This window comes from Thunnus maccoyii, chromosome 18 (assembly GCF_910596095.1).
Source record: "Thunnus maccoyii chromosome 18, fThuMac1.1, whole genome shotgun sequence".
Taxonomy (NCBI): domain Eukaryota; kingdom Metazoa; phylum Chordata; class Actinopteri; order Scombriformes; family Scombridae; genus Thunnus; species Thunnus maccoyii.
The window spans coordinates 17,799,436-17,824,647 of NC_056550.1; the positions used below are offsets into that span (position 1 = coordinate 17,799,436).

At 38.8% G+C, this 25,212-nt stretch overlaps 3 protein-coding genes across 8 annotated transcripts in view; 2 read left to right on the forward strand and 1 right to left on the reverse strand.

The window, feature by feature from the left end:
* dnm2a (dynamin 2a) overlaps positions 1-3,217 on the forward strand; it is a 28,626-nt gene extending 25,409 nt beyond the window's left edge. For all 4 annotated transcript variants that reach the window (XM_042391703.1, XM_042391704.1, XM_042391705.1 and 1 more), the window contains 2 exons: positions 113-376; positions 652-3,217. In XM_042391703.1, the coding sequence (XP_042247637.1) occupies positions 113-376; positions 652-724 (337 nt within the window). In that variant the 3' untranslated portion in view covers positions 725-3,217. The remainder of the gene's footprint in view (positions 1-112; positions 377-651) is intronic.
* Positions 3,218-3,599: 382 nt separating this feature from the next.
* On the reverse strand, positions 3,600-13,118 carry tmed1a (transmembrane p24 trafficking protein 1a). Of its 3 annotated transcripts, none has more exons than XM_042391710.1 (6): positions 13,048-13,118; positions 12,318-12,576; positions 8,360-8,417; positions 6,202-6,299; positions 5,667-5,847; positions 3,600-5,510 (listed from the first exon to the last, which is right to left on the reverse strand). In XM_042391710.1, exons 3-6 carry the CDS (start codon positions 8,375-8,377, stop codon positions 5,292-5,294), a joined length of 516 nt encoding a protein of 171 aa, XP_042247644.1. In that variant the 5' UTR covers positions 8,378-8,417; positions 12,318-12,576; positions 13,048-13,118; the 3' UTR covers positions 3,600-5,291. The 3 variants fall into 3 exon arrangements, with proteins under 3 accessions (XP_042247644.1, XP_042247643.1, XP_042247642.1); XM_042391709.1 differs by having other exon boundaries at positions 8,360-8,515; XM_042391708.1 differs by lacking the exons at positions 12,318-12,576; positions 13,048-13,118 and having other exon boundaries at positions 8,360-8,923.
* Positions 13,119-15,604: 2,486 nt separating this feature from the next.
* LOC121884345 (tumor necrosis factor ligand superfamily member 14-like) lies at positions 15,605-18,519 on the forward strand. Its single transcript, XM_042393115.1, has 5 exons — positions 15,605-15,641; positions 15,822-16,038; positions 16,844-16,877; positions 16,986-17,057; positions 17,283-18,519. Exons 2-5 carry the CDS (start codon positions 15,844-15,846, stop codon positions 17,675-17,677), a joined length of 696 nt encoding a protein of 231 aa, XP_042249049.1. The 5' UTR covers positions 15,605-15,641; positions 15,822-15,843; the 3' UTR covers positions 17,678-18,519.
* The last annotated feature ends 6,693 nt before the right edge of the window (positions 18,520-25,212 follow it).

Sequence of the window (25,212 nt, forward strand, 5' to 3'; positions counted from 1 at the left end):
CCTGGAAGGGGATCAGATAAAACTGCCTGACCTCCACCGCTTCAAGAAGCTCAATAAGATCTTTTTACGTGATTATTATCAATGTCAGTTTCATTCTCTTGTCTCGTCTCAGCCCAACCCCTCAGCGCAGGCCGGCTCCTGCAGCAGCCCCGCCCCCCAGCCGTCCACCTGCTGTTCGGGGCCCAACACCAGGACCACCCATGAACCCTTCCTCTGCCTTCGGAGCTCCGCTCAACCCGTCTCCAGCCTTCGGTGCACCTCCAATCCCCTCTCGCCCAGGTCCACCCATCAATGCCTTCAACAGCCACCAGGATCCCTTCAGTGCACCTCCACAGATCCCCTCCCGGCCAGCCCGCGTCCCACCCGGTGTCCCCAAGTATGTCTTCTTCTTTCTAATGTTTTTTGTGTACATTATGTCATTTTTGTTGTAGTATTTTTAACATTTTTGTCCCCAACATCTCATCATTACACAGGTATTTATCACTTTCACCAGTTACCCCTCTATATTTGAGATTTTCTTTGCATTCATTCTCTTCTCACTTGTAGTTTTCTCTCCCCTTTTCTCTCTCTGTCGGGTTACTTTGGTTTCTCCCCTGTCTCCTTGTGGGCACGTCTCACTCCTTGTTCTTTTATCTTCTCTCCTCATTGCAGCCGAAGACCCCCTGGCGCTCCTTCTCACCGGCCCACCATTATCCGCCCTGCTGAGCCTTCCCTGCTAGACTAGACCTGTGGCCAAGCCCACCTAAGTGTGTGTGTTTGTGTGTGGGTTCGCATGTGTGTATCTGCACACTATAGGCCGTGGGCGGGGGCAAGAGGGGAGAGGCTGACTGATAGCGGTGCATTAATGTGCATCGTCCAGCCGTAGTAATGTCTCTTCAAGCAATGTTAATAAGCTGCTAATACCGTCTTTATCAGTGCACATGAATGAAAGAAAGCCCTTAACCACTTGAACATTACATTTGACTGCTGTGGATATTGTGTAATACAAAATAAAACCCTGCTGATCTGCGGGATGCATTTAGCTTCTACCAATAGGAGACCATGTCTCAAATTCAGTTCAAGAGCTTTTTTTTTTTTTATTGTAATAACTGGTATATGTGTTCTGACAAGGTGCCCAGCAGAAGCTCATTAAATAACTTATTAACTGTTAAAGGCTGGCTTTCCTCTCCCCTCCCTTCACCTTTTTAGATTGGCCCAGACGCCCAAGTCTAGATCTCTGTGTAACATACACACTTAACCTGTTGTTAATGTGTTTCTGGGTTTTCATTTCCTAACTGATTTCATACTGAAAAAAAACAATAGCTTATTATCACTGTTATTATTTTGGTGGTGTCGATTACATTTTTTTTCCTTGTGTTATTTTATTTGAGTGACTTTGTCCTTTTTAATGACCGTCATAAATGTAGCTTTAAAAGTGAAATCCTAATCACAGCAAAAACAAAGCATGAGAAGACACAGGGCAGGGTCGCAGGGAGACTGAGAGGGTATCCTCAGCCCCTCTCTGTGAATTATCCTTCCATAATGAAAAAGATGTCAGACAGATTGACCAATATAATCCGAGCACTTCTAACCATTTAGCCTTACAACAAGCCACTCATAACTGGGATGTTGTAGTCCGTTACAAGAACACTATGCACGAAAACCCGGGAGATGGAGAGAGACAGACACAAGTGTGTGATGTTCTCTCTCCGCTAATTCTGAGTTGTTAAAGCCTTGAACATTAATCCCTTTAGTCTCAGTTGAACCCCGATGAGGCCTTCAGTTAGACTTTGTTCATTCCTGGATTCGCTAGAACAGAGCATACAGAACAGTTCCCTCTCAATGAGGGTAAAGCGGTGGGGTGTGTAGATGAGGGTAGACCTGTGTTTTAGAGTATAAAGATGGTATTTAGCATGGAGGAGTCGGCACATCTCTTTCTGGACGTAGTTTCCGAGGACATTTATTATTGCTATTTGCTATCTTGCTTCCATGCATTTCAAATATCATGTATATAGCTGGCCCATACTGAGGAGGTAGCACTTGTATCTTATTTTATAGGAGGGTTGATGACAAAAACATTCTGTTGATAATAATCAAAGCCCAACATGTTAAAATGCAACTGCAGTCATCATATTTAAAGAAGCACTAACATTGTCATTTCATATATTAGCCTCGGATGTAGGGAAAAAAAAAAGATTGGTCCTCTCCTGAAGCATTATTTATAACCTGGGCATTTGTCATTTCTTTTGATGTTTTGGTTGCAATTGTATCAGCTCTGTTCATCTATACGCTACTCAGCCCCCCCCCCTCCCCCCAGCTCGTCCTGGACTGTTATTTTGGGGTTCTGCTACAGGGATTAGGTGTCTAAACGTGATATATGTTGGGAGGGCACTTCTACACAGCTGTGATTATTTGCTAATGGATATCTTTTGATTGCTTTGTGAGGGTATTTGACCATTTAAAACCAATCTTTCTGGAATATTTTTAAGCGTTTACGGGAAGGGGAAGTGACATTGGGCTACTTGGATGTTTAATGTCTATTTTTGGTTTGATCAATGGTGGTGAGCGGTTGGTGGAAGTTGTGGTGTATGAAGACACATCCTGTCAAGAGAAGCTGTCTAGACTTTACTTACCATAAAATAGAGAATCTTAATGATTCAACCTGACAAAGGAAGTGTTAATAATTCAAAACTGCCCACAGACTCTTGAGACAGAATGTGATCTTTTCCCCCTGCATTTCTCTAAAGGTCTGGCTTTCAGTGACAGTGCCAGAAGGATTGAAGTATGCTTATAAAACAGCCCTGAATCTTTAGATTTAAGACCCATTACACTTGATCTTCCACAAACCACTGATACACAAAAATCGATTGCTCGTGTGATAAAACATCTGATTGGCCAAAGTTGATTAAATTCCCTTGTCATCTTCATGCACCTGTCACTCAAACCAGCCCTTGAGAAGCCTACACTGTAAATGCCCTGTAATACATTAGGTTGTGGCAATTATGCCTTCCTAATGGATGTACCCTGTCTCCCTTCCTCTTTCCCTCCCCTGTCTGTATCTAATGGAAGGGGTTGGAAATCAACCTGCAAAAATCTCTTTTCTTTTGTTTTGCAAACCCTTGTCAAGTGCCTCTGTAGCAATTAATTGATTTGAATAAACAAGATGAACTGATTTAGAAAGGAAAGTAAATAAAGAGGTGTTGTGTACAATAAAGGGACTGGCTCTGGTGGTTGGTGTCTCCTTGTGTCCTGTGTGATCTACTCTCTCCTCTCTCAGAACGTAGCACCCCTCCTGGTCTCTCTCTCCTTAGTGCCTTCACTCTCTACAAACCAACACAGACTGACAGAAGCCTGCAAATGTTCCTATGGCAACCCTCTATTGGCTGTCTGCCTGTTTCAGAGAGGCAAACAACAGTCACTGCTCTTTATGCTCAACACATGCATTTTCACCAAGGTGTTCTAAGAAAAAAAAATCAATACCTTGTCATAGTAATCATAGTAATCTTATGTTGCGTTCAGTGCATGTATTGATTAAATCAGCATTTATATAGTTTACACCAAATGTGCAAAAAGCCCCTGGCCAGATTATTCCAAACATCTTTTAAAACAGTTCTTTGAATCAGGATTGTGTATCTAATCATATTCTCCGATAAGAGTAGGAGGATGATTTGTAGCCCTCTCACTAAACAGATTGCCTCATCACGAATGCCCTTGCCATTCCTATGACTGGATAGTTTTGCATGTCACAAGGTTGAGAGATTAATGTTGGCTGATTGTTCCTGAACAGGCGCCCGGCTCCCCGTCGAAACCAGTGGTGACTTTGACCAGCCTGCAGTGGACATGAAATGACTTCAATCCATGATAACAACGGGACCACAGAAGAACTGGATAGCTAATTTTGAGTTCACTTAAAAAAAACAAAACTATTAATGTTACATGCTTCCAATTGTAGTCTGATACTGCCAGTAAGACCTAAAAATTGTTATGAGTTACTAAGGCTTAAAACTTGAAACCAGAGGAAGTTATTTTTTCAACAGCGTATGTTACCAAAAATAGTTCTAAACACTAATTTTTTAAAATATTTCCAAACATGGTTGGAATCAAGTTGTAATAGTCTGGATTTGAACACAATCTTCCAGAAGACTCAATTATTTATTTGAACAAAAACTGTAACATGATGTAACTTTTAGGGACACTACCAGATACTGTGCCAAGACTGTTTAACATAAGGATGGTTTTTTTTATTATTGCAACATGTCTCAGTTCCGTGATGACACACAGAAAATGCCCTTCAGATGGTGTAATGCTGCCACTGAGGATGTTTAACCACAGAAAATTTTAATGAAGGCTTAGGAAACTGCGTAGTCCCAGGAAGTTCAGTATAGGGTGAGAAGATAGCGGTAGTGACTTAAATGCACAATAGCTTTTACCTACTACGGAAGATTGAAACTGCCTAAAAAAAACCCAAATCAAGTGAAATTCAATACATGCTGTATATATTTCCTTTTGATGCTTTTGTATTTCACTTCATTTTGTTTGATTTGTTATTCTATAGGCATTTGGAATCATCCATAGCTACTCCGTTATGTAGGTTTTTATCACAAAGTGCAATTGCATGAAAGAAAGGACTGCAACGTATCCACAAGGAGGTGAATGAATCAACCGAAACCAACTTGCCATCTATGTGACTGCACTGTTGCTGTCTTTGTAACCTCCAGATGGAGAAATCAATCAGGGAGATTGCTTTGTCTTTTTTTTTTTGTTTTAATTTTTTTTATTTTTTATTCTCAGATAAGATTTAAAGTGTGATTTTAATTTTGGGTTGTTTTGGCAATTGGTTTGATAAAACATAGTGTAGAGCAATAAATGTAAATGTGAAATTTAGTGTCTGAGATTAAATAAAACAACATTCCAGTGTGAACAGCTGTGGTTTTCTACATTCCCTGATGAAATTATTAGCAGATATCAGTGCAACAAGTATTTTACTTGTGTTTGTATATGTGTATAAAGTACATACATGGGTGTGTGCATATTACGGTACTGTACCCTAAAAATGACTTTCAGGTGTTGACATGACAGGAATTTCTATTACTCACATATTCGCAAAACATCAAAGCAAGCACTTTTTGGCTGCAGTGAACTTCACACTGCATAATAAACCGGTTTCCAAATGTGTGAACTATCAAGGCGCTATTGTAAAACTGACACTTTCACACATGTATCAGTTTAGTGTTTAGTGTCAAACTTTCAGGTCTCATGGCACGCAGGTTCTGCTATCTCTGCTGGGAGGTGATGTAGCAGTTCTGTGATGACTATGTGCAGATCCGCTTTGTGTCCTGAAAGAGGTTTTGCAGGGTGTAAATCTGAGTGACGGCGACGGTGAGCATGACAAGCAGGTTGAGGCAGGACCAGAAGGACACCCGCCACAGGTTATCCTCCAGAAGGTAACGATCCCTCGCCTCAAAGGCCCTCAGTGTTGTCTGCACCTGACGACTCTTCTCCAGGAGCTTGTACACAGAGTCTATCCTCGCCTGGGAGAGAAAGACAAGAACAGTACACAGGAGGAGGTGAAGGAGACTGCTAGGATGTTGAGAGATCAGAAAGAATGACATGAGATGATTCAGGTGTTGTCTAGAGGGGAATCATAGCTGCAGCAGATGTAATAGCTCTTTATTTTTCCCTCTCACCCTGATGTCCTCCAGTTTGTACTCCACCATGTCCTCTGTCATGGTTGCGTCTGCCCACTCATCTCCTCCTGAGCTGCTCCGACTATTAATGTTCACCTCAAAGAACACCATCTTCACTGACAGTTTACTGAAGCTGTTGTCGAAACACAACCGGTAGTCTCCATCCTCAGTGGGATCCACCCTGCAGGAAGGTATCAAATTTTGAGGAGAGGTGGCGACTACCCTTGACACAATCACAGCTGAAAAATAGTGGAGTGTAAACATTTGTTTTTATGAATATCCTGCTGAAAATGGAAAATGCAAATAGAATATAAGGTTGGTTTTTGGAAAAGGAGAGGAAGTGCTGATCTGAAATGAGGTCTCTTTCTTTCCAGGTATTCATGTATTATAATTTGGGGGGATGAAATCATGACTGCTGCCTTAATGCTTGTTTAGAAGTCTTAGTTAATTGGTTTTGATCTAAATAAAGAGTACTGCAGGGATTGAGCATTACATCAAAAGGAGATGGTTGTTGGAAAGCAATTAGGTGACCTACATATGGATGCCGTCAGATCTCCTGAAGTCAGAGGCCAGTCGGTATCCGCTGGGTGAAATAAGGGCAAAACCAACATCTAGACCTGAACCAGCTATCACCTGTAAAAGAAACACGGGGATAGAGTTCAGTAATGGAGGATGTACAGACTCTACGTAACACTCATTCAGCACTCACTCACATTTCCAAAGTTATCTTCACATTTTTATTCCTGACGTGCAGCTCACAGTTCAAGAACTCATTAGACTATCTGGGCAAAGGCTGTTTTTACATTCAAATTTAAATCTTGATAGTACATTGAACTACAACCTACCTCAAATATTAACCCCACAGTGATAATAATGGGACAGTCTGTGTGTCTGTGTCCAAAATTCTCTCTGTCAAAAGATGGGTTCAGACACAGTTCAGCAGCCCTGCATTAACTTTCTCAAGGTTTATTTATTTATTTTATCATATCAAGCCTCTGTGTGAGAGGTTCAATACAAGAAGAATTCAAACTCTCTGGACCAAGGTCAGTCATTAGATCCAACCATGAGCCAGTTTTTTTCAGCATGGTCTATTGGGGGGGCTGGTGTACAGGCACAGTGAAAACACAGCCTAAAAAGTTATGTTTTGTTTCTTTAAAACTGTTTTAAGGTTATATATGTCATCATCAGATGTCATCATTTCCATTAATATATGAGGGCTAATAGAGTGACAGCAGCTTATTTTAATACTCATTTGGCAAAAATGACTCATAAACATGAACAAACTTTCTGTTACAGCACAGGGAAATGAAAGTGGTTATCCGCCCACAGTAAACAGTGGCCTGCTTCATTTATGATTAAAGCAAAAGGAATAAGTGCTTTTTATTGACACAAATCTCTTCTGATCAGATAATTTTTTTGTTCAACTTATGCCCTGTGTTATGCATCTTGTAAATTTATAAGATGTTATGAGGTCACTATAGGCTATTTATTGGGATTTGCATGAGTGTTGTGTTGTGTTGTGCATTATCTACTGTAAATTTATGAAGAGTTAAGTAAATGATCTGCTAAAATCTATAAAAGGGAAAACTTCAGCTTCTGTTAAGGGGCCAAATATTTTTGCTGGAGGGCCAGATTTGGCCCACAGTTTGCTATTTTTCTGTACCCATGTTCTACACAACCCTGTCATTCTCAGACAGTGATTCATACTGTGTAAATGTATACATGATCTTCTGCCTTTTTTGTGGGCTGTAATATTCTCAAAATGTTGTGTCAGAAAGTGCAGCCAGGCATACAGTTCCACATCAGGAAGGAGCCTTCGGCCTACAGGCCAGTGGAGCTGTATTTGTCACTGTCTCTTTAGTAAAGGTTTGGGACAAGGCAGCTGATTGATAAATGAGACCTCTATGCAGCGGCCTTGGAGCATCATGAGTCAACTGTTCCAGGAAAATCTCCTCTCTGACTCAGCACACAGTGACGTGTCACAGCAGAGCAGCCAGGACTGACCAGGGTGCAAAATTAACTTTTTTTGTCCACTGGCCAAATGGCTACTGAATATTCAAAATTTTACCAGCCACTCACCAGCATTACCAGCATTTCACTGGTGGCTGGTGCCAATTCTGTGCCCTGACTGTGACGTCACATTAACACAGTCCTGATGACTGTGGTGTGATGGTAGAAGGTGAAACAAGGCAAAGGTCACAACTATAAAATGACTGAGCTCAACAATACATTATGAGAGACTTGAGTACAGGTGTGCTTGAAATTTCAGGCTGGCTATATTTAGAGGTATTTCACAAAAGTACAAAACTGGCAAACAGATGTACTTGTATTTTGCATATTACATTAATTTTAAACTAATTTTGGTGGCCAACATATATTTTGGATGCATTTACAGTGTCATCATCTTGTAAATGCATGTTTGTGATAAACCAGGATGCATGTTAAATACTTTTAAAATGTATTTTTGCAGTTTGGATCATTTTTGTTTTTCTACCTGTTACACAGGACAGGTGTGTTCTGCAACAACAGCAGTAGTGGATTTCTTATCTCTCTGCATGCAAGACAAAGTCCAAAGCCTACTCACTGGTATTTCAGTTAGACATTATTCACAAACTTTCATAAAGCTGTCCAAAACTAAACACAACATTACACTGTCACTGTACCAGACAGACAGGAGAGAAAACTGTATTTACCTGGTATTCAACTTCCATGCTATCGTTCCTCACGGTGGTTTGGTAAAAACACTCTGTGCTGCCAGCAGGTAACAGAAATGTAAATTCCATGTCCTGGTTTGGCCCCAAAGCCAAAGTCAAGCCTACAGTCAGAGTAAACCATGCCAGCAAAAAGGGCTGTGCAGAAAAAATCATTATCCTCTGGTTGCAGTGCATACTTCATTTATTCCACACGTTCTTCTGTGTCATACATGCAAAATAAAGCAATTTTACTGTATATCTGCAATGGCTTACTCTCATACTCCGACGGTTGGAGAATAGCCTGATAATTGGTTCCCTGATCAAAACTGAATGAGTGGATCCACTCTCTGTGTCGACCAATAGCGCTGCGCAGTCTGAACTGCAGTCTCATGCAAAACTGAGGTGTGGTGACAAGGTGCAATATAATCCTGTTATGTAGTGTGTGTACACCTGGCATGTAGGCCTGTAAGATTACTGCGAAGGTAAATACTGTTTTTGTATTTTTATGGCTTTTTATACTTTTTTTTAGCTTTGTACTTGTGCTGATTGAATCATTTTCTTTAGTTTGTTTTTTCTTTCTTTTTTCTTTTTTTTTATACTGTCAATTATCAAATGCTGTACTTTTCATGTCCCATTATATCCTATAGGGGGAGCTGTGGGTAAAAGCACAGAAAAGGGGCCTTGATATGAGTAAGGCAGGATGTATCATAAATTCTTATAGTTCACCTTTAAGAAATAATCAAGTCAGTATGAGTTTATGTGATTAGTGACTTGGATCATACAGGCAAGTGACAAATCAAAGGAAAAACCAACATTAAGGGCCTTAATAAGCATCAATGTGCCTTGGCATTGACAAATCATATGAGAATGAACTAATATATTTAGACATGTCAGCAGTTTGTAATGTACTGAAGTGAGCAAATAATTGAATTGTGTCATATTAATATTGTGTCAGGAATGAGATGACTTGTCAGCATTACTAGAACTGTTTCTGTTTTCTGTAGGCAGCAACATGGAGGTGTTTGCATCTGGCCACCAGTTAGATATTTCATATTTCTATGAGAAAAAGTGTTGTTCTGCTTTCAGAGAAGCTGTTCAAATGCCCTTAGATTCAACTAGATTCATGTTTGAAACAACTGTGAAGTAAAAATCATTGATTAATGATCCATCAATTGTTAACTAATCAGATATAAACTCATAGTGACATTATCATCTCTTAATAATGAATTACAGGAATTAATGATACATTATGCATTAAACCATCATGGAACATGCATAAAGTCTGCATTAAGCACTTGTTTTGAACCGTTATTATATTACCAGAAACTCCCATCACTTATAATCTCATATCTGTATCTGTATCTTTTTGTTATGAATACAGCCCAGCAAATTAAATTTTTATCTTGATCCCATGATTTACTCATTTCCTGATAACAAACTCTCAGTAACTGATCATGTTTGTGAGACTTGCAGGGATAGTATCGGTGACAGGGTTTAACAATTATGTAATACTTAATTTATCTTTGCAAGAAAAATTTACTATAAAGTCAGAGGTCAACAACAGAGCTATAGCCCTCATTAGTATGTCACCCTACTGCATGGAGGTCTAACTTTCTACCATTACATCATGCTTCTCAGGATTTCAGTTCAGTGTATTCAGCCTTGGGCCCCTTTACCCCTGGTAAATGGTTTTGTCTACAAATAGGCTGCATCTCAGGCATTTAGGGAGCAATGGTAAATTGTAGTGTCTACCAATAGTCTGCATGAGCGGCGTTTAGGGGATGGGCACTGTTCTCTGTATTGAGAAATCGGCCCGTTCCGAACAGGCAAGATTTGAACGGGCAATGTACTAGTCTCTATATAAAGCAAGGAATCTCTGTCTGTATTTATGTATGCATGTAAGTTTTTAGTGACAAGAACTACCATAGAGAATGAATTGAGAAAGTTTACCATAGAAAATCGGTAATTGTAGCATCTACTGATAGCCTGCATTTGAGGCATTTAGGGAGCATTGGTAAATTGTAGCGTAGACCAATAGTCTGCATGAGAAACATTTAGGGGATGGGCATTGTTCTCTTTAGGTATTAAGAAAGCGGCCCTTTCTGAACAGGCACGATTTGAATGGGCAATGTACTAGTCTCTATATCAAGCAAGGAATCAGAAACATCAGCAGGGACAAATTGACAAATCATATGAGAATGAAAAGACATGTTTAGGCATGTCAGCAGTTTATAATGTACTGAAGTGAGCAAGAAATACAATTGTGTCATATTAATATTGTGTTGGGAATCGGATGACTTGTCAGCATTACCAAACTTCTCCACTGTTTCTGTAGGCAGCAACATAGAGGTGTTTGTATCTCGCTTTCAGTTAGATATTTCATATTTCTATGAGAAAAAGTGCTGTTCTGCTTTCAGAGAAGTTGTTCAAATGCCCTTAGATTCAACTGGATTCATGTTTGAAGCAACTGTGAAGTAACAATCATTGTTTAATGATCCATCAATTGTTAACTAATCAGTTATAAACTCATAGTGACATTATCATCTCTTAATAATGAATTAAAGGAATACATTATGCATTAAATCATCATGGAACATGCATAAAGTCTGCATTAAGCACGTGTTTTGCACTGTTATTATATTACCAGAAACTCCTATCACTTGTAATCTCATATCTGTATCTGTATCTTTTTGTTATGAATACAGCCCCATGTACTAGTCTCTATATAAAGCAAGGAATCTCTGTCTGTTTTTATGTATGTATGTAAGTTTGTCCTTCGCATATCTCGAGAACCGTTCATCTGACCTACTTCATACCTGGCGAGTGGATTGCTGGATTTCTTGTTGTTTTGTTTTCTTCCGCTGTACCTACATTTAAGTACCAGTAAGAACCGGAAAGTATTTTATATGTACGGATTCATACAAGGAAGTTACACCATAAGTTCTGGGAAATTACATGGTAAGTGATGGGAAGTTACACTGTAAAACTCAGGCTGTATTATAAAGTGTTACCAAATCTTTAGATGTATTATCAAGCCTTGGAGGCTGTCAGAGATGCACCTGCCTGCACAGGGTTAGGGGTTAGGTAACTGCAAACATTAAAATGACTTGTGCAGTCCCAATCAAAACATGCCTGTTTCGAACGGGTCGATTTCTCAATACCTAGAGAAAGTTGTGCCCATCCCCTAAATGCCTCTCATGCAGACTATCTGTAGATAGTCTGATAGTCTAGATATCGTAGTATAGTAGATATCAGCAGTAAAACGTGGGCTGTATTATAAAGTGTTACCAAGATTTGGTAACAAAGACAAGATATAATTCGTTCCCACGCTTATGATCATGGAGATAAGGCAACAAATCCCCCCCAGCCCATGTTTTACATACCAGCAGGGACATTCATTGTTTTTTTAGTAATTTTAAACTTATATCACTGTCATTTTTATCTGAGATCATAGCCCACATGAAGCCCACTACATGCAGCCTTGATGCTATTTCCACAAAATTGTTGACATAGTTGGCGCCAGTATTTTATTGATTATCAACAGTTCCCTTGAAAATGGACTTTTTCCTTCTACTTTTAAACATGCTGTGGTGCAACCTCTTTTAAAGAAACCTAACCTCGATCCCTCTGTTTTTAATATTTTTAGACCAATTTCTAAACTTCCCTTTTTAAGCAAAGTTTTAGGAAAAGTGGTCTCAACCCAACTTTTAGCTTTTATGTGTCAAAACGACATCTTTGAGAAATTTCGGTCAGGTTTTAGAGCTTTACATAGCACAGAAACTGCCCTCCTCAAGCTAACTAATGACCTCCTTTTAGCAGCTGACAGGGGGAGAGCTCAATTTTAATTCTTTTAGATCTAAGTGCAGCTTTTGACACAGTAGACAACACTATTTTAGTTGACCGTCTTAAGACCTCGGTGGGCATCAAGGACACTGCACTTGATTGGTTTTATTCTTACCTTTTAGAAGAACCTTCTCGGTCACCATTGGTAACTTCACTTCTTCCACAACCCACATTACCAGTGGCGTACTGCAAGGTTCTATTTTAGGTCCAATTTTATTTTCCATCTACATGCTTCCACTTGGCCAAATCATTCAATGACACAAGGTTTCTTTTCATTGTTATGCAGACGACACACAGATATACCTTCCTCTGAGACACGGTGATCCAAGAGGCCTAGCTGCTGTTGTGGATTGTCTCATGAGATGCTACTTTTGCTGAAAAGAAAGTTGGAAAAGAAGCAATGATGAGCAAAATACAGGGGCACCGGTTTCATTAGAGAAGTGCTGGGGCCAAAAAAGTTTCTGTGTGCGTGTGCGTTAAGGCCTTTTCGTATTTTCTGCGGGCACAGACGCGCTCCACATGTGTGCACTAATAAACAGGGTTGCAGCATTTAAAGGCTGATCAGTATTTTACTGATCAGCCTTTAAATGCAATAATATGTTATTCCAACCGGACTGCTGGATCATATTTCATTCTCTCACCGACACTAAACAATATCCACACACTAACGCAGCCCCTTATTGTTCTACAAAGGACTGTTTTCAGCAAGGGCGACCCATAAGGGCTGTTTTATTACAAACAATTCCACCGCAGAAACCTGGAATCTATGTGTAACAGTTGACCTCTTTATATACAGTCAATGATGATCAATTGTGTAGATGTGCAGAACATAGAACATTAATTACCGTCAGATCCCGACCGATCCTTTTGATGAAGTTACCGCTGCTGTGCCACGTGCGTAAACGCGCACATCACTCTCTCAATTTAAAGACGCACTTATCGTTTCAGCTGCCGTGTGATGCTGCAGGTCTTTAATAAAGTCAAAGGAAAGAATCTGAACATCAACAAACAGTACATCAGTGCTGATGTTTCCACGAAATCCTGGATACATTCAGTGACACCTGAACGACATCAATGTAAAATTCAGACCTGCCTTAGTCATATTAACAGCTGTAGCCTATTCTGGCGGACATTTAAGTAGATTATGACATAGATGTGAAATACTAGAGAAGTAAAATAAGCAAAATACATGGAAGTTGGTTTGTGATTGTGGAGAGCTCTGTGTGTGCACACCTCTGCTAATTAAAGCCACGCAATTTGAGGCTTTTGTGCTCTCTGCTGTTTTCATGGACCAATCTGTGTGCTGTGTGGAGAAAAGCCTTAAACACTGCAAACAGCAACTTTACTGTCCGTAATACAACCATGGCCTGTATGCCCCTTGACCCTCTACTTCCGGCGCCAGTGGAAAAATAAAATGTTGACTTCTGTGTTAATCAAATGATAAAATTGATCACACAAAGTAATTAATCAATGTTACCATAATAAATGCACCTTTGATTGGCATTTTACAAATCTGTGTAAACAAAAAACAATCACACAATGAGTGCAGCTGGTTATCAACATAAACAAACAATGTTTTACTGAAAGATTTCGTCTCTTAGCTTATATTTAATCTCCACCTCATCACATCACCCTCAGACTGCTTTAGAAAAACATGTGTACACCTGGTCTGAAGAATGGGTGAGGTGCGCACATTCTCACCACACATTCTGCTTTTATAAACACCAGTTTATGTGCGGGGAATGGCGTATGCATGGTTTATGTTCATATACATCATTTATATATCTGGCCCCAGGTGTTGTTTTCAGCCGTTTCAATGAAGGTAAACACGGTGAACGAATGTGCATAACGGCACTGTGCTCTGGTGCAGCATCTCAGATGCTGCAGATTTATCAACATATCAGTGTTGCTGCTTTGAGATGCTGCAGGGATTTAATGAACTGAATGAGAAGCTTTTCATACAGTATAAAGCAGCTGTGGACAGCAGATACTGTAAGAATCACCCACTGGGTGGAGGATGTCCACTCAATACAGATGCTCCATACATATGTATATATATTTGCCCATGTCCCCTTAGGGTTCTCCATATGATGGAGTTATGGTGTGACTTTTAAAAAACAAAAGCAGGCCCACACTCACTCGTCTTTACACTCACACTAATGTATGAGATCTTGCTCAAGTTTAGTCAAGCAGAGGCATCGGTGAATAAAAGTACTCTTGTGACAGAAACAAAAGTGACATTTACTACATCATATGAATGATTGTTTTTCTCCAAAAACTGCTGACAGGGAAAGAAATTCACTATTATGGGGAAGAAAGTGGAGTGGAGACAGAGAAGTACATTAAAGTCCAGCCTATTTACACAGAACTCCACTGACATCCCCAGGGGGGCAGGGGCAAGACTTGATGTTCCATGATGATGGATGGTCAGATGCTTTCACTGCATATCTGACTCAGTTTCCTGTCCTTGTCCTTTTTAAAATACATTACAATTACAATTAAATCATCATGGAATATGCATAAAGTCTGCATTAAACATGTGTTTTGCACCATTATTATATTACCAGAAACTCCTATCACTTATAATCTCATGTTTGTATATTTTTGTTATGAATACAGCTCAGCAAATTAAATTATTATCTTGATCCCATGATTTACTCATTTCCTGATAACAAAACCCTCAGTAACTGATCATGTTAGTGAGAATTGCTGGGACAGTATCGGTGACAGGGTTTAACTATCTAAATTATGTAATACTTGGTTTATCTTTGCAGGAAAAATCTACTGGAAGGTCAGAAGTCAACAACAGAGCAAAAGCCCTCCTTAGTACGCCACCCTGCTGCTTGGAGGTCTAATTTTCTACCATCACATCATGCTTCTCAGGTTTTCAATTCAGTGTATTCAGCCTTAGGCCCTTTTACCCCTGATCTGGTCCTACCCTACAATCATGCTGTCACAACTCATCATCCATGTTAGTATTTGAACATAAAGTATTTTGAAATAACTTATTTTTTTCCATGTTCACTTCCATCTATCACACAAACACACTATTGATTTCAGAGGTGAATATACTCTCTTGAATATTTTTCTAAAAATATGATCGTGATCTGATCCAGAGTAATATGTATAGTATTTACACCCTCAATTCATTTAACAAACTGAAGGAGCATACATTATTCTAAACAAATCACTAACTCTCACCGTACCACGGTGGTGGTGCACTTGTTGGTGTCAGACCATGAGACAAGCCGCTAAGCAAGAACATGAGAGAGAGGAAGTGTGAATGGATATTTCAACATTGCTATTACAATGACGTGGGAGGGCGTGAAGGGGAGGTTAAATGCATTGTGCTCACCCACTTGGTAATTGTCGTCTTTTACTTTGAGGCTTCGTAACTGATGGTCAGGTTCTGTAGCTGCACCAGAAAAATTTGCATCAGGTACAGCATCATTTTAATATTTGCAGTTATCGTGTGCAGGCAAGTGCATCTCTGACAGCCTCCAAAGGGGCTTTACTGATGCATCTCAGGATTTCTATATCTGACTCTGAGCTTTGTCCCCAGTGAAGTGACACTCGTTGACAACTTCTGGAGCATATTTCCACACTGATTCATTTTCAGTTACAGAAAGAGCGCTGTTGATATGGCTGAGGATGGGTATCCTTTTGTAAACTCGATGGACAGCCATGCCACCTGTCCTCCAGTACCACCCAGGCTAAGCCAGGGGCAACGGTGTGCCAGGGTGGGACAGAAAGTGCTGTTCATCCTGGTGAGCGTGGTATTATGCAGCATGATCGTAGAGGCCTGTCTCATCTACCATCTCTACCAAATTGAATCTGTGAGTATCAATCAGTATCAGTGCTTCTTTTTTGTTTAATTAAATTTTCCTTTACAACCCCTTTTTACTCTCACTTTCCTCATCACCTTTAACTGCTATTCTCACTTTCAGTTTTCCTCTTTTTCTTTTTAGTAGTTTTCTCTTACTTGTATTCTGTCACTATTAACCGAAAACTGCTGTTCATTGATAACACCTTTAAAATTCCTTTAAACGCTAGTCTTAAATATTTATAACAGGAATTCCTCTAGTTGTCTCAGTAACATCTTATATTCATAATGTAATATTTATGTTAAAATGTAATTACTTGGAGTGAGTCAAATATGTACTAATCAAACTAAGGTAACATCTCAAGACAAAAATAATAAAATACAAAAATGAGTGACCTCAGTACATTAAAAAAGTTTCATGAAATAATATAAAAGCAGCACATTTCATGTAAAGGTGATTAGTGATTCAGCAAACAAAAATACTATACAAACAGGGGATGGTGGAGAAAAAGAAGTGGTGTATTTCCTGTAGCATGATTGTGATCTACCTTTTATAGATTACCAAAAACATCCACCTGTCCTACTTTGCTCTGCACACAGTGTGGTCCTTACACACAATTCAGATCTTATAATGTTTGTTAAAATCTGCTCACATACAGATCATAGTTGGGTTTTTTTGTTTTTTTACTTTTTTCATCTTATTTTCTTAACGTGCATATGCACCAATGGTGATTGCATTCACATCTGCATGTGCATGCTCACAAACAAAAAATAAACAAGCACAACTGTGAGGTGAACTGCTTTTATTTTCATTGCAGGTCACCTCAGCATCAATCTCTAAGATCATCACAGGTATGTGTCAGCAGTTTTGCACTTAAATTTAAATAAAATTTTAATTGATAAATATTTTCAATTACTTTATGCACATTAGAGACATGTCTATGTCTGGTCTTCATACAGAACAAGATGTTGCTGCCACCAAACGGCCCAGTCCTGTTATTTCTCCTTCCAAACCAGTTGCACATCTGACAGGTGAGGGCAGCGCTGATGTCCCAACCAATACCATGGTGTTAAATGTATTACCAAAGCAGAAAATAAATCAAAATACATTGTCATTTGCTTGTAAAATGAAGGCACATTCTCAAAGTGCTGGTGGTAATCATGTGGTTTATTTGTCATTTTTGAAGCCTCAAAATTTAAAAAAAAAATATCAGACTTCATATTGTCAGTGTTGTCTTCTCTCTTTCTTTCTTTCAGATGGACAAGACGTAGTTCATGCAAAAGACATTATGGCATGGAGCACAGATGCAGACCCTCTCCTCTATGAAATAGACTACAAAGACAGAAGTCTTGTCATTCAGAAGGAGGGGTATTACTATGTCTACTCCAAAGTTTCCTTCTCAGACAACGATGTATTTCATCATCTTGTTGAATTGCGTACTGAAAAGTATACTGGGAAAAGTATTAACCTCTTGAAGTCCAGGAAATATTCCAATCTTTCCAAACATTCCTCTTACAAACAATCCAACAGTTACTTGGGTGGAGTGTTTCACCTCTCCAAAGGTGATGCCATTTTTGTGAAAGTGAGCAACACCTCAAAAATCGTGCGACAGAAACCGTCTGATAATGTCTTTGGTGCATATACGATATGAATATCATACTAATATTTCACCAGAAATCCTAAAAATTGGAGTAAGAATAAATAAAATTGGATAAGAAATCATATAACATCTTTTTTTGAGGACTAATGGTTCTCTTTGTAATGAAAAGGTAAACACAACCAGATTGGAGTGAAAACCTGGAAGTGTTAAGAAGGTCAGGACTGCTGACTCTTCAGTTTCTAAATTGTGTTTGACAGTATAACAAAATTCATTTTTTACATCAGGGACTTTTTACATGATACCTTATATACTAACTTTACACTTAATCTTTTGTGTGTTACGAACTGACACATCATAGATGGATATTTTGAAGATGACTTATACTGCTTAGTTGGATCTTCATATTTGTGCTGAGTTTAATTGCATGCATCATGTTGCAAACCAGTCTCACATCAAAATGTATAGTAGCTATGTTGGTCCACAGTGCAAAACATATTAGTTTCAGATGCTTATGTTTCTTTAGCCTATTCTTTTCTACTGGCCTGCATCCACAGTGCAAGTGGCTAGTTTCTGTCTGCAAAAACAAACAAAATGGCTGAAATTCCTTTTATACTCAGGGGAAATGCATTATTTTAGGATAGCTTCAGCATTGAAATTCCTTTTAATGACATTTCTAGTGAGAAATGTGCATTTTATTTTCATAATCTTTGTTCAGGGAATGTATATGATTTTTAGTTTGTTAGTTATTATGAAGGTTGTTTCAGGTCTTGCCAGAAAACCGTAGGAATGCAATGTTTCCGACCGTTGCTATGGTGGTTGCTATGGACCCTGCTGTCGCTGAAACCATGTCGTTGCATGTTGTGTGAATCATTGTCTTTGCGTTGTCTTGTTATTTGAGCTGTTATGTTATTTGTGTTATTTTATGTAACTGTTTGATTATGTTATTTCAATAAAAAAACAAAAAAACATAGAGTTTAGAGTGGAGAAATGAACTGAGTTTGAAATCCAGAATTTGAAGCTTTGCGACCAGAGGACTTGCCGCCTGTAAGTATTTTCCTCACTGTCAATGTGTCAAAGTTTTCTTTTAATGATATCATTCATCATCAACATTTATCAACACAAAAACACAAAAGTGTCCTTGATAAGTCAACGATATGATAGGTTAATGTTAGGGCCATCAGTTTTAGTTATTTCCCCTTTTTCTCTACAGCGTTGATTTGCTTCTTCTTCTTCCTGTGAAGTTAACGATTGGAAATATGGACAGCGCCATCTGCCATTGCAATCCATATTGTGGTCGGAGATGGGATTACATCTGTAGTGATAATGACTTGAAAAAACTTCAGAAATTTAAGCTCTTCTATTGAACTGTGTGCTATGAAGGAAACTTGGCTTGTACGTTCAAGACTTAGTGCTGGATGTCACAGTCACGTTCAGAGATATATATAAAAATACCTCATATACAACGTTGCTTCTGGTTCTTCTTCTGCAGATGGATTCAACCGACATTGTGTCGGAGGTGGGATTACACCCGTAGTGATAAGAACTACCATAGAGAATGAATTGAAAAAGCTTAGAGAGTTTAGCTCCATTCCTGTTCCTCATGCATGGGAACTTTGTATGTATGTTCAAGACATAGTGCAGGATGTCTCAGGGATGTTTTGAACGGGCAGTACAGTTCATCCGATCAATTTTCGCTCAGGTCAAAATTGTAGTTTCCAGATATTCTGCGTGTGAGGCATTTAGGGAGCATCAGTAAATTGTACCATCTACCGATAGCCTGCATATGAGGCATATACGGAACATGGGTTAATTATAGCGTCTACTGTTAGCCTGTGTGTGAGGCATTTATGGAACATGGGTAAATTGTAGTGTCTACTGATAGCCTACATGAGAGGCATTCAGGGGACGGGCACAACTCTTTCTAGGTATTGAGAAATCGGCCCGTTCCGAACAGGCACGTTTTGAATGGGCACTGCACTAATCTCTCTATATAAAGCAAGGAATCGCTGTCTGTCTGTATATAAGTTTGTCCTTATATATCTCGAGAACCATTCATCCGATCTATTTCATACCAGGCAGGTGGATTGCTGGGGAAACAAGGAAGTGCAATGTTGATGTGTGAAGTTGTTTGGATGAGCGGTTTCGAAAATTATTCAAAAATACCTAATAAATAATGTTGATTTGCTTCTTCTTCTGCCAGTGGAGTCAACAAATGGAAATACGGATGGCACCACTCTACCATGGCAACCCACATTAAAATGTAGGCTAGTTGTCTCCCCTGAATATTAATGTTGATTATTATTCTGTATTATATCATTAAAAAGGTCTCGTTATTGATCACGAATAGAAGCCATTCAGAAGGCGGTAATTTGGTGCCTGTACCAAACAAGAAGCATTCTTATCAATTGTTCCAACGGAAAACAAGAGCAGCCAACCAAGGAAAAAGTCTGAGGCTACTGGAAAAAAGCAGGAGGATATGTATCCATAGCTAAGGTGTTCAATAGAATATTGGCATTTTTGCTTGTTCTGTGCCCTTTTGCTGATATGATATGATTGTTGTTGTTTTATGATGCTATCCAGTTGATTAAACAATCAGACATGCAGCGGTAAAATAAAATAGCCAAGTCAAAGGTCCACAGGGGTTTTGGTTGGGGAGTTTATGGGTCCTCCCCCAAGAAAATTTGATGTCATTTGACTAAAAACTATGCATTTTCGCACAATTTTGGACTATTATCATTACAATATTTAAAGAAAAAAAAAAAAAAAACGCACTGTGTGCCATAAAATATAATAATCACAACACATTGGTAAAACAGGCTTATAGTGAATGGATTTGAACTGCGATTTTCTCATCCTCCCATCCTCCCAAGCTGTAGCCGCTAGAGATCCCAGTATTTGTATTTGTATCTGTATTTGTTGAGGCAGAAAAATTATTTGTATCTGTGTTTGTATTCGAATAAAAGTGGAAAGAGGCTTAAAAATCCTGTTTTTGTTTTTATTACACTTTTAATTTTAGAAAACTATTATGATTACTGAGCTAAAACTTTACTCATCGCCTCATTGCAGCCAGACCTATCTATTTGAACACCCATAACACGGAGACAACACACTGTGTAACGTGTAGGGAGGAACTTCAAAGGCAATTGCTGCTTTGCACTTTTCATTTATTGCCTATTTTTTACAACTTAACTTTGTGGAAAGGAGAAGGGGAACAACAGGTTATGGAGAGTCTTTAAGAGCACTTTGCTTGTGTCAGTAGCTCAACTTTATCTCTGGGGAATACCCCCAACAAATAATTTTTAAAATATTTGTATGAAACAAATACTCGTATAACTATTTGTGCTTTGCGGAATAATGTATTTGTATTCAGGTACACCCCTAGTAGCCACTAGCCAGTTGTAGGGACAGCTATGGATAGAATTTAACTTATCCACAAACAATTTATTTGTCCCATTTTGCACATATCACGGAGATACAACAGACTGCATTGATGCCATCTCAACACCTTTTATTTCCTTGTTGGAATAAAAGACACACATCAGACTTTATGACCCAACTGATAAAGATTTATACTGTCTGTTAATATCTGACAATGTTACCTGTTTGTGCCTGGCAAAAGTATGTGAACCCCTAAGATTACCAATTCATTAGAGGGGGAAATTAGAGTTGGGTGTTGCAATTAATGGGATGACAATCAAGTGTGAGTCTGTGAGGCCCTGCCTTATTTAAAGAAGATAAATCTGGGTCTTCACTGTCAAACTCTGAGCTTCACAACACAGGTTTGTGGAAGTGTGTCATGGCTCAAACAAAGGAGATTTCTGAGGACAAAGAAGAGTTGTTGATGCTCACCAAGCTGGAAAGGGTTACAAGACCATTTCTGAAGAGTTTGGACTCCACCAGTCGGCTGTCAGACAGATCATATACAAATTGAAGACATCCAACACCATTGTTGAAAAAGATGAAAACAATGATTTTTTTGGTCTCATTTGTTTAATTGGATTCACTTTGTTTAGTTTTAGGACTTGTGTAAATATCTGATCATGTTTTAGGTCATATTTATGCAGAAATACAGAAAATTCTAAAGGGTTCACAAACTTTCAAACAACACTGTATATATTTTTTTGCCCATGTCCCCTTAGGGGCTCCATATGATGGCATTATGGTGTGACTTCTAAAAAACTATTTTTAATATTGGGAGACAAAAGCAGGCCCACACTCACTCCTCTTTACACTCACACGAATGTGTGAGATCTTGCTCAGGTTTAGTGAAACAGAGGCATCAGTGAATAAAAGTACTTTCGTGACAGAAACAAAACTGACATTTACTACATCATATGAATGATTGTTTTTCTCCAAAAACTGCTTACAGGGAAAGAAATTCACTATTATGGGGAAGAAAGTGGAGTAGAGAAAGAGAAGTACATTAAAGTCTGGCCTATTTACACAGAACTCCACTGACATCCCCAGGGGGGCACGGACAAGACTTGATGTTCCATGATGATGGATGTCAGATGCTTTCACTGCATATCTGACTCAGTTTCCTGTCCTTGTGTGGTGTTCCGCGTGATGGCAGCAGTCACGGGGTGTACCTACCTTTTACAGATTACCAAAAGCACAGACCTGTCCTACTTGCTCTGCACACAGTGGTCCTTACACACGATTCAGATCTTATAATGTGGAGAATTTTGTTAAAATCTGCTCACATGCAGATCATAGTTTTTTTTGTTTTGTTTTTTTAATTTAAGCTTTTGTCATCTTATTTTCTCAACTTGCATATCCACCAATGGTGATTGCATCTGCATCTGCATCTGCGTGCTCACAAACAAAAAATAAACAAGCACAACTGTGAGGTGAACTGTTTTTATTTCCATTGCAGGTCACCTTAGCATCATCCTCTAAGATCATCACAGGTATGTGTCAGCACTTTTGCACTTTAATTTATATTCAATTTTAATTGACAAATACTTTCAATTACTTTATGCACATTAGAGACATGTTTATGTCTGGTCCTCACACAGAAAAAAAATTGCACAGTCCTGTTATTTCTCCTTCTAAACCGGTTGCACATCTGACAGGTGAGGGCAGCACTGATAACCCATCCAATACCATACTGTTAAATGTATTACCAAAGCAGAAAATAAGTCAAAATTGTCATATCTTTTGCTTGTAAAAATGAAGGCACATTCTCAAAGTGCAGGGAAGGTAATCATGTGGTATATTTGTCATTTTTGAAGCCTCAAAATTAAAAAAAATATGTTGTCAGTGTTGTTTTCTCTCTTTCTGTCTTTCCAGATGGATAAGATGTAGTTCATGCAAAAGACATTATGGCATGGAGCTCAGATGCAGACCCTCTCCTCTATGAAATGGACTACAAAGACAGAAGTTTTGTCATTCAGAAGGAGGGGTATTACGATGTCTACTCCAAAGTTTCCTTCTCAGACAACGATGTATTTCATCATCTTGTTGATTTGTGTACTGAAAAGTTTACTGGGAAAAGTGTTACCCTCCTGCATTCCAGGAAATATTCCAATCTTTCCAAACATTCCTCTTCCAAACAATCCAACAGTTACCTGGGTGGAGTGTTTCACCTCTCCCAAAGTGATGCCATTTTTGTGAAAGTGAGCAACACCTCAAAAATCGTGCGACAGAAACCGTCTGAGAATGTCTTTGGTGTATATATGATATGAATATCATATTAATATTTCACCAGTAATCCTAAAAGTTGGAGTAAGAGTAAAAAAAATTGGATAAGAAATCATATGGCATCCTTTTTGAGAACTAATGGTTCTCTTTGTAATGAAAAGGCAGATTCACAACCAGATTGGAGTAAAAACCTGGAAGTGTTAAGAGGGTCAGGACTGCTGACTCTTCAATTTCTAAATTGTGTTTGACAGTATAACAAAATTCATTTTCTCATCAGAGACTTTTTATATGCTACCTTATATACTTGCTTTGCACTTAATCTTTTGTATGTTACGAACTGACACATCATGGATGGATATTTTGAAGATAACTTTGATATACTGCTTAGTTAGATCTTTATATTTGTGCTGAGTTTAATCATATGCATCATGTTCATGTTAAAATGTTCAAAAAACACACAAGCTGTATCCTTATACATTTTTTATATCTGAATAACACAATTGCTTTTAATTCTGCTGTCTATGTGCAATAATGCACGCAAAAGAATGAAATAAACAGCTCATGATTTAGATGTGGTTGTTGTTTGTTGGTTTTCTCAAATGAAATGAACTCCTCTATGCACTTCCTGTTGCATCAAGCGAGACCACACTGGAGCCTTTGCAGAGTGGTCTCAGTATCAGTTGCAGCGAATGTTTCACCCACTTGATGCAACAACACCACACATACAGTAGAGAAGGTATTTTTTAAATACATTACAATTACAATTAAATCATCATGGAACATGCATAAAGTCTGCATTAAGCACGTGTTTTGCACCGTTATTATATTACCAGAAACTCCTATCACTTGTAATCTCATATCTGTATCTGTATATTTTTGTTATGAATACAGCCCAGCAAATTAAATTATTATCTTGATCCCATGATTTACTCATTTCCTGATAACAAAACCCTCAGTAACTGATCATGTTTGTGAGAATTAATGGGACAGTATCGGTGACAGGGTTTAACTATCTAAATTATGTAATACTTAGTTTATCTTTGCAGGAAAAATTTACTGGAAGGTCAGAAGTCAACAACAGAGCAACAGCCCTCCTTAATACGCCGCCCTGCTGCTTGGAGGTCTAATTTTCTACCATCACATCATGCTTCTCAGGTTTTCAGTTCAGTGTATTCAGCCTTAGGCCCTTTTACCCCTGATCCGGTCCTACCCTACAATCATGCTGTCACAACTCATTCATCATCCATGTTAGTATTTGAACATAAAGTATTTTGAAATAACTTATTTTTTTCCATGTTCACTTCCATCTATCACACAAACACACTATTGATTTCAGAGGTGAATATACTCTCTTGAATATTTTTCTAAAAATGTGATTGTGATCTGATCCAGAGTAATATGTATAGTATTTACACCCTCAATTCATTTAACAAACTGAAGGAGCATACATTATTCTAAACAAATCACTAACTCTCACCGTACCACGGTGGTGGAGTACTTGTTGGTGTCAGACCATGAGACAAGCCGCTAAGCAAGAACATGAGAGAGAGGAAGTGTGAATGGATATTTCAACATTGCTATTACAATGACGTGGGAGGGCATGAAGGGGAGGTTAAATGCATTGTGCTCACCCACTTGGTAATTGTCGTCTTTTACTTTGAGGCTTCGTAACTGATGGTCAGGTTCTGCAGCTGCACCAGAAAAATTTGTATCAAGTACAGCATCATTTTAATGTTTGCAGTTATCGTGTGCAGGCAAGTGCATCTCTGACAGCCTCCAAAGGAGCTTTACTGATGCATCTCATGATTTCTATATCTGACTCTGAGCTTTGTCTGAGCCATCTCCACTTGAACCAACCACAAGTGAGCCCACCCATTTTGCTACTTTTTCACATCGTCTGTCACACTGTCTCTTCTGTTTGTCTCTGCAACCCCATTGAAGTG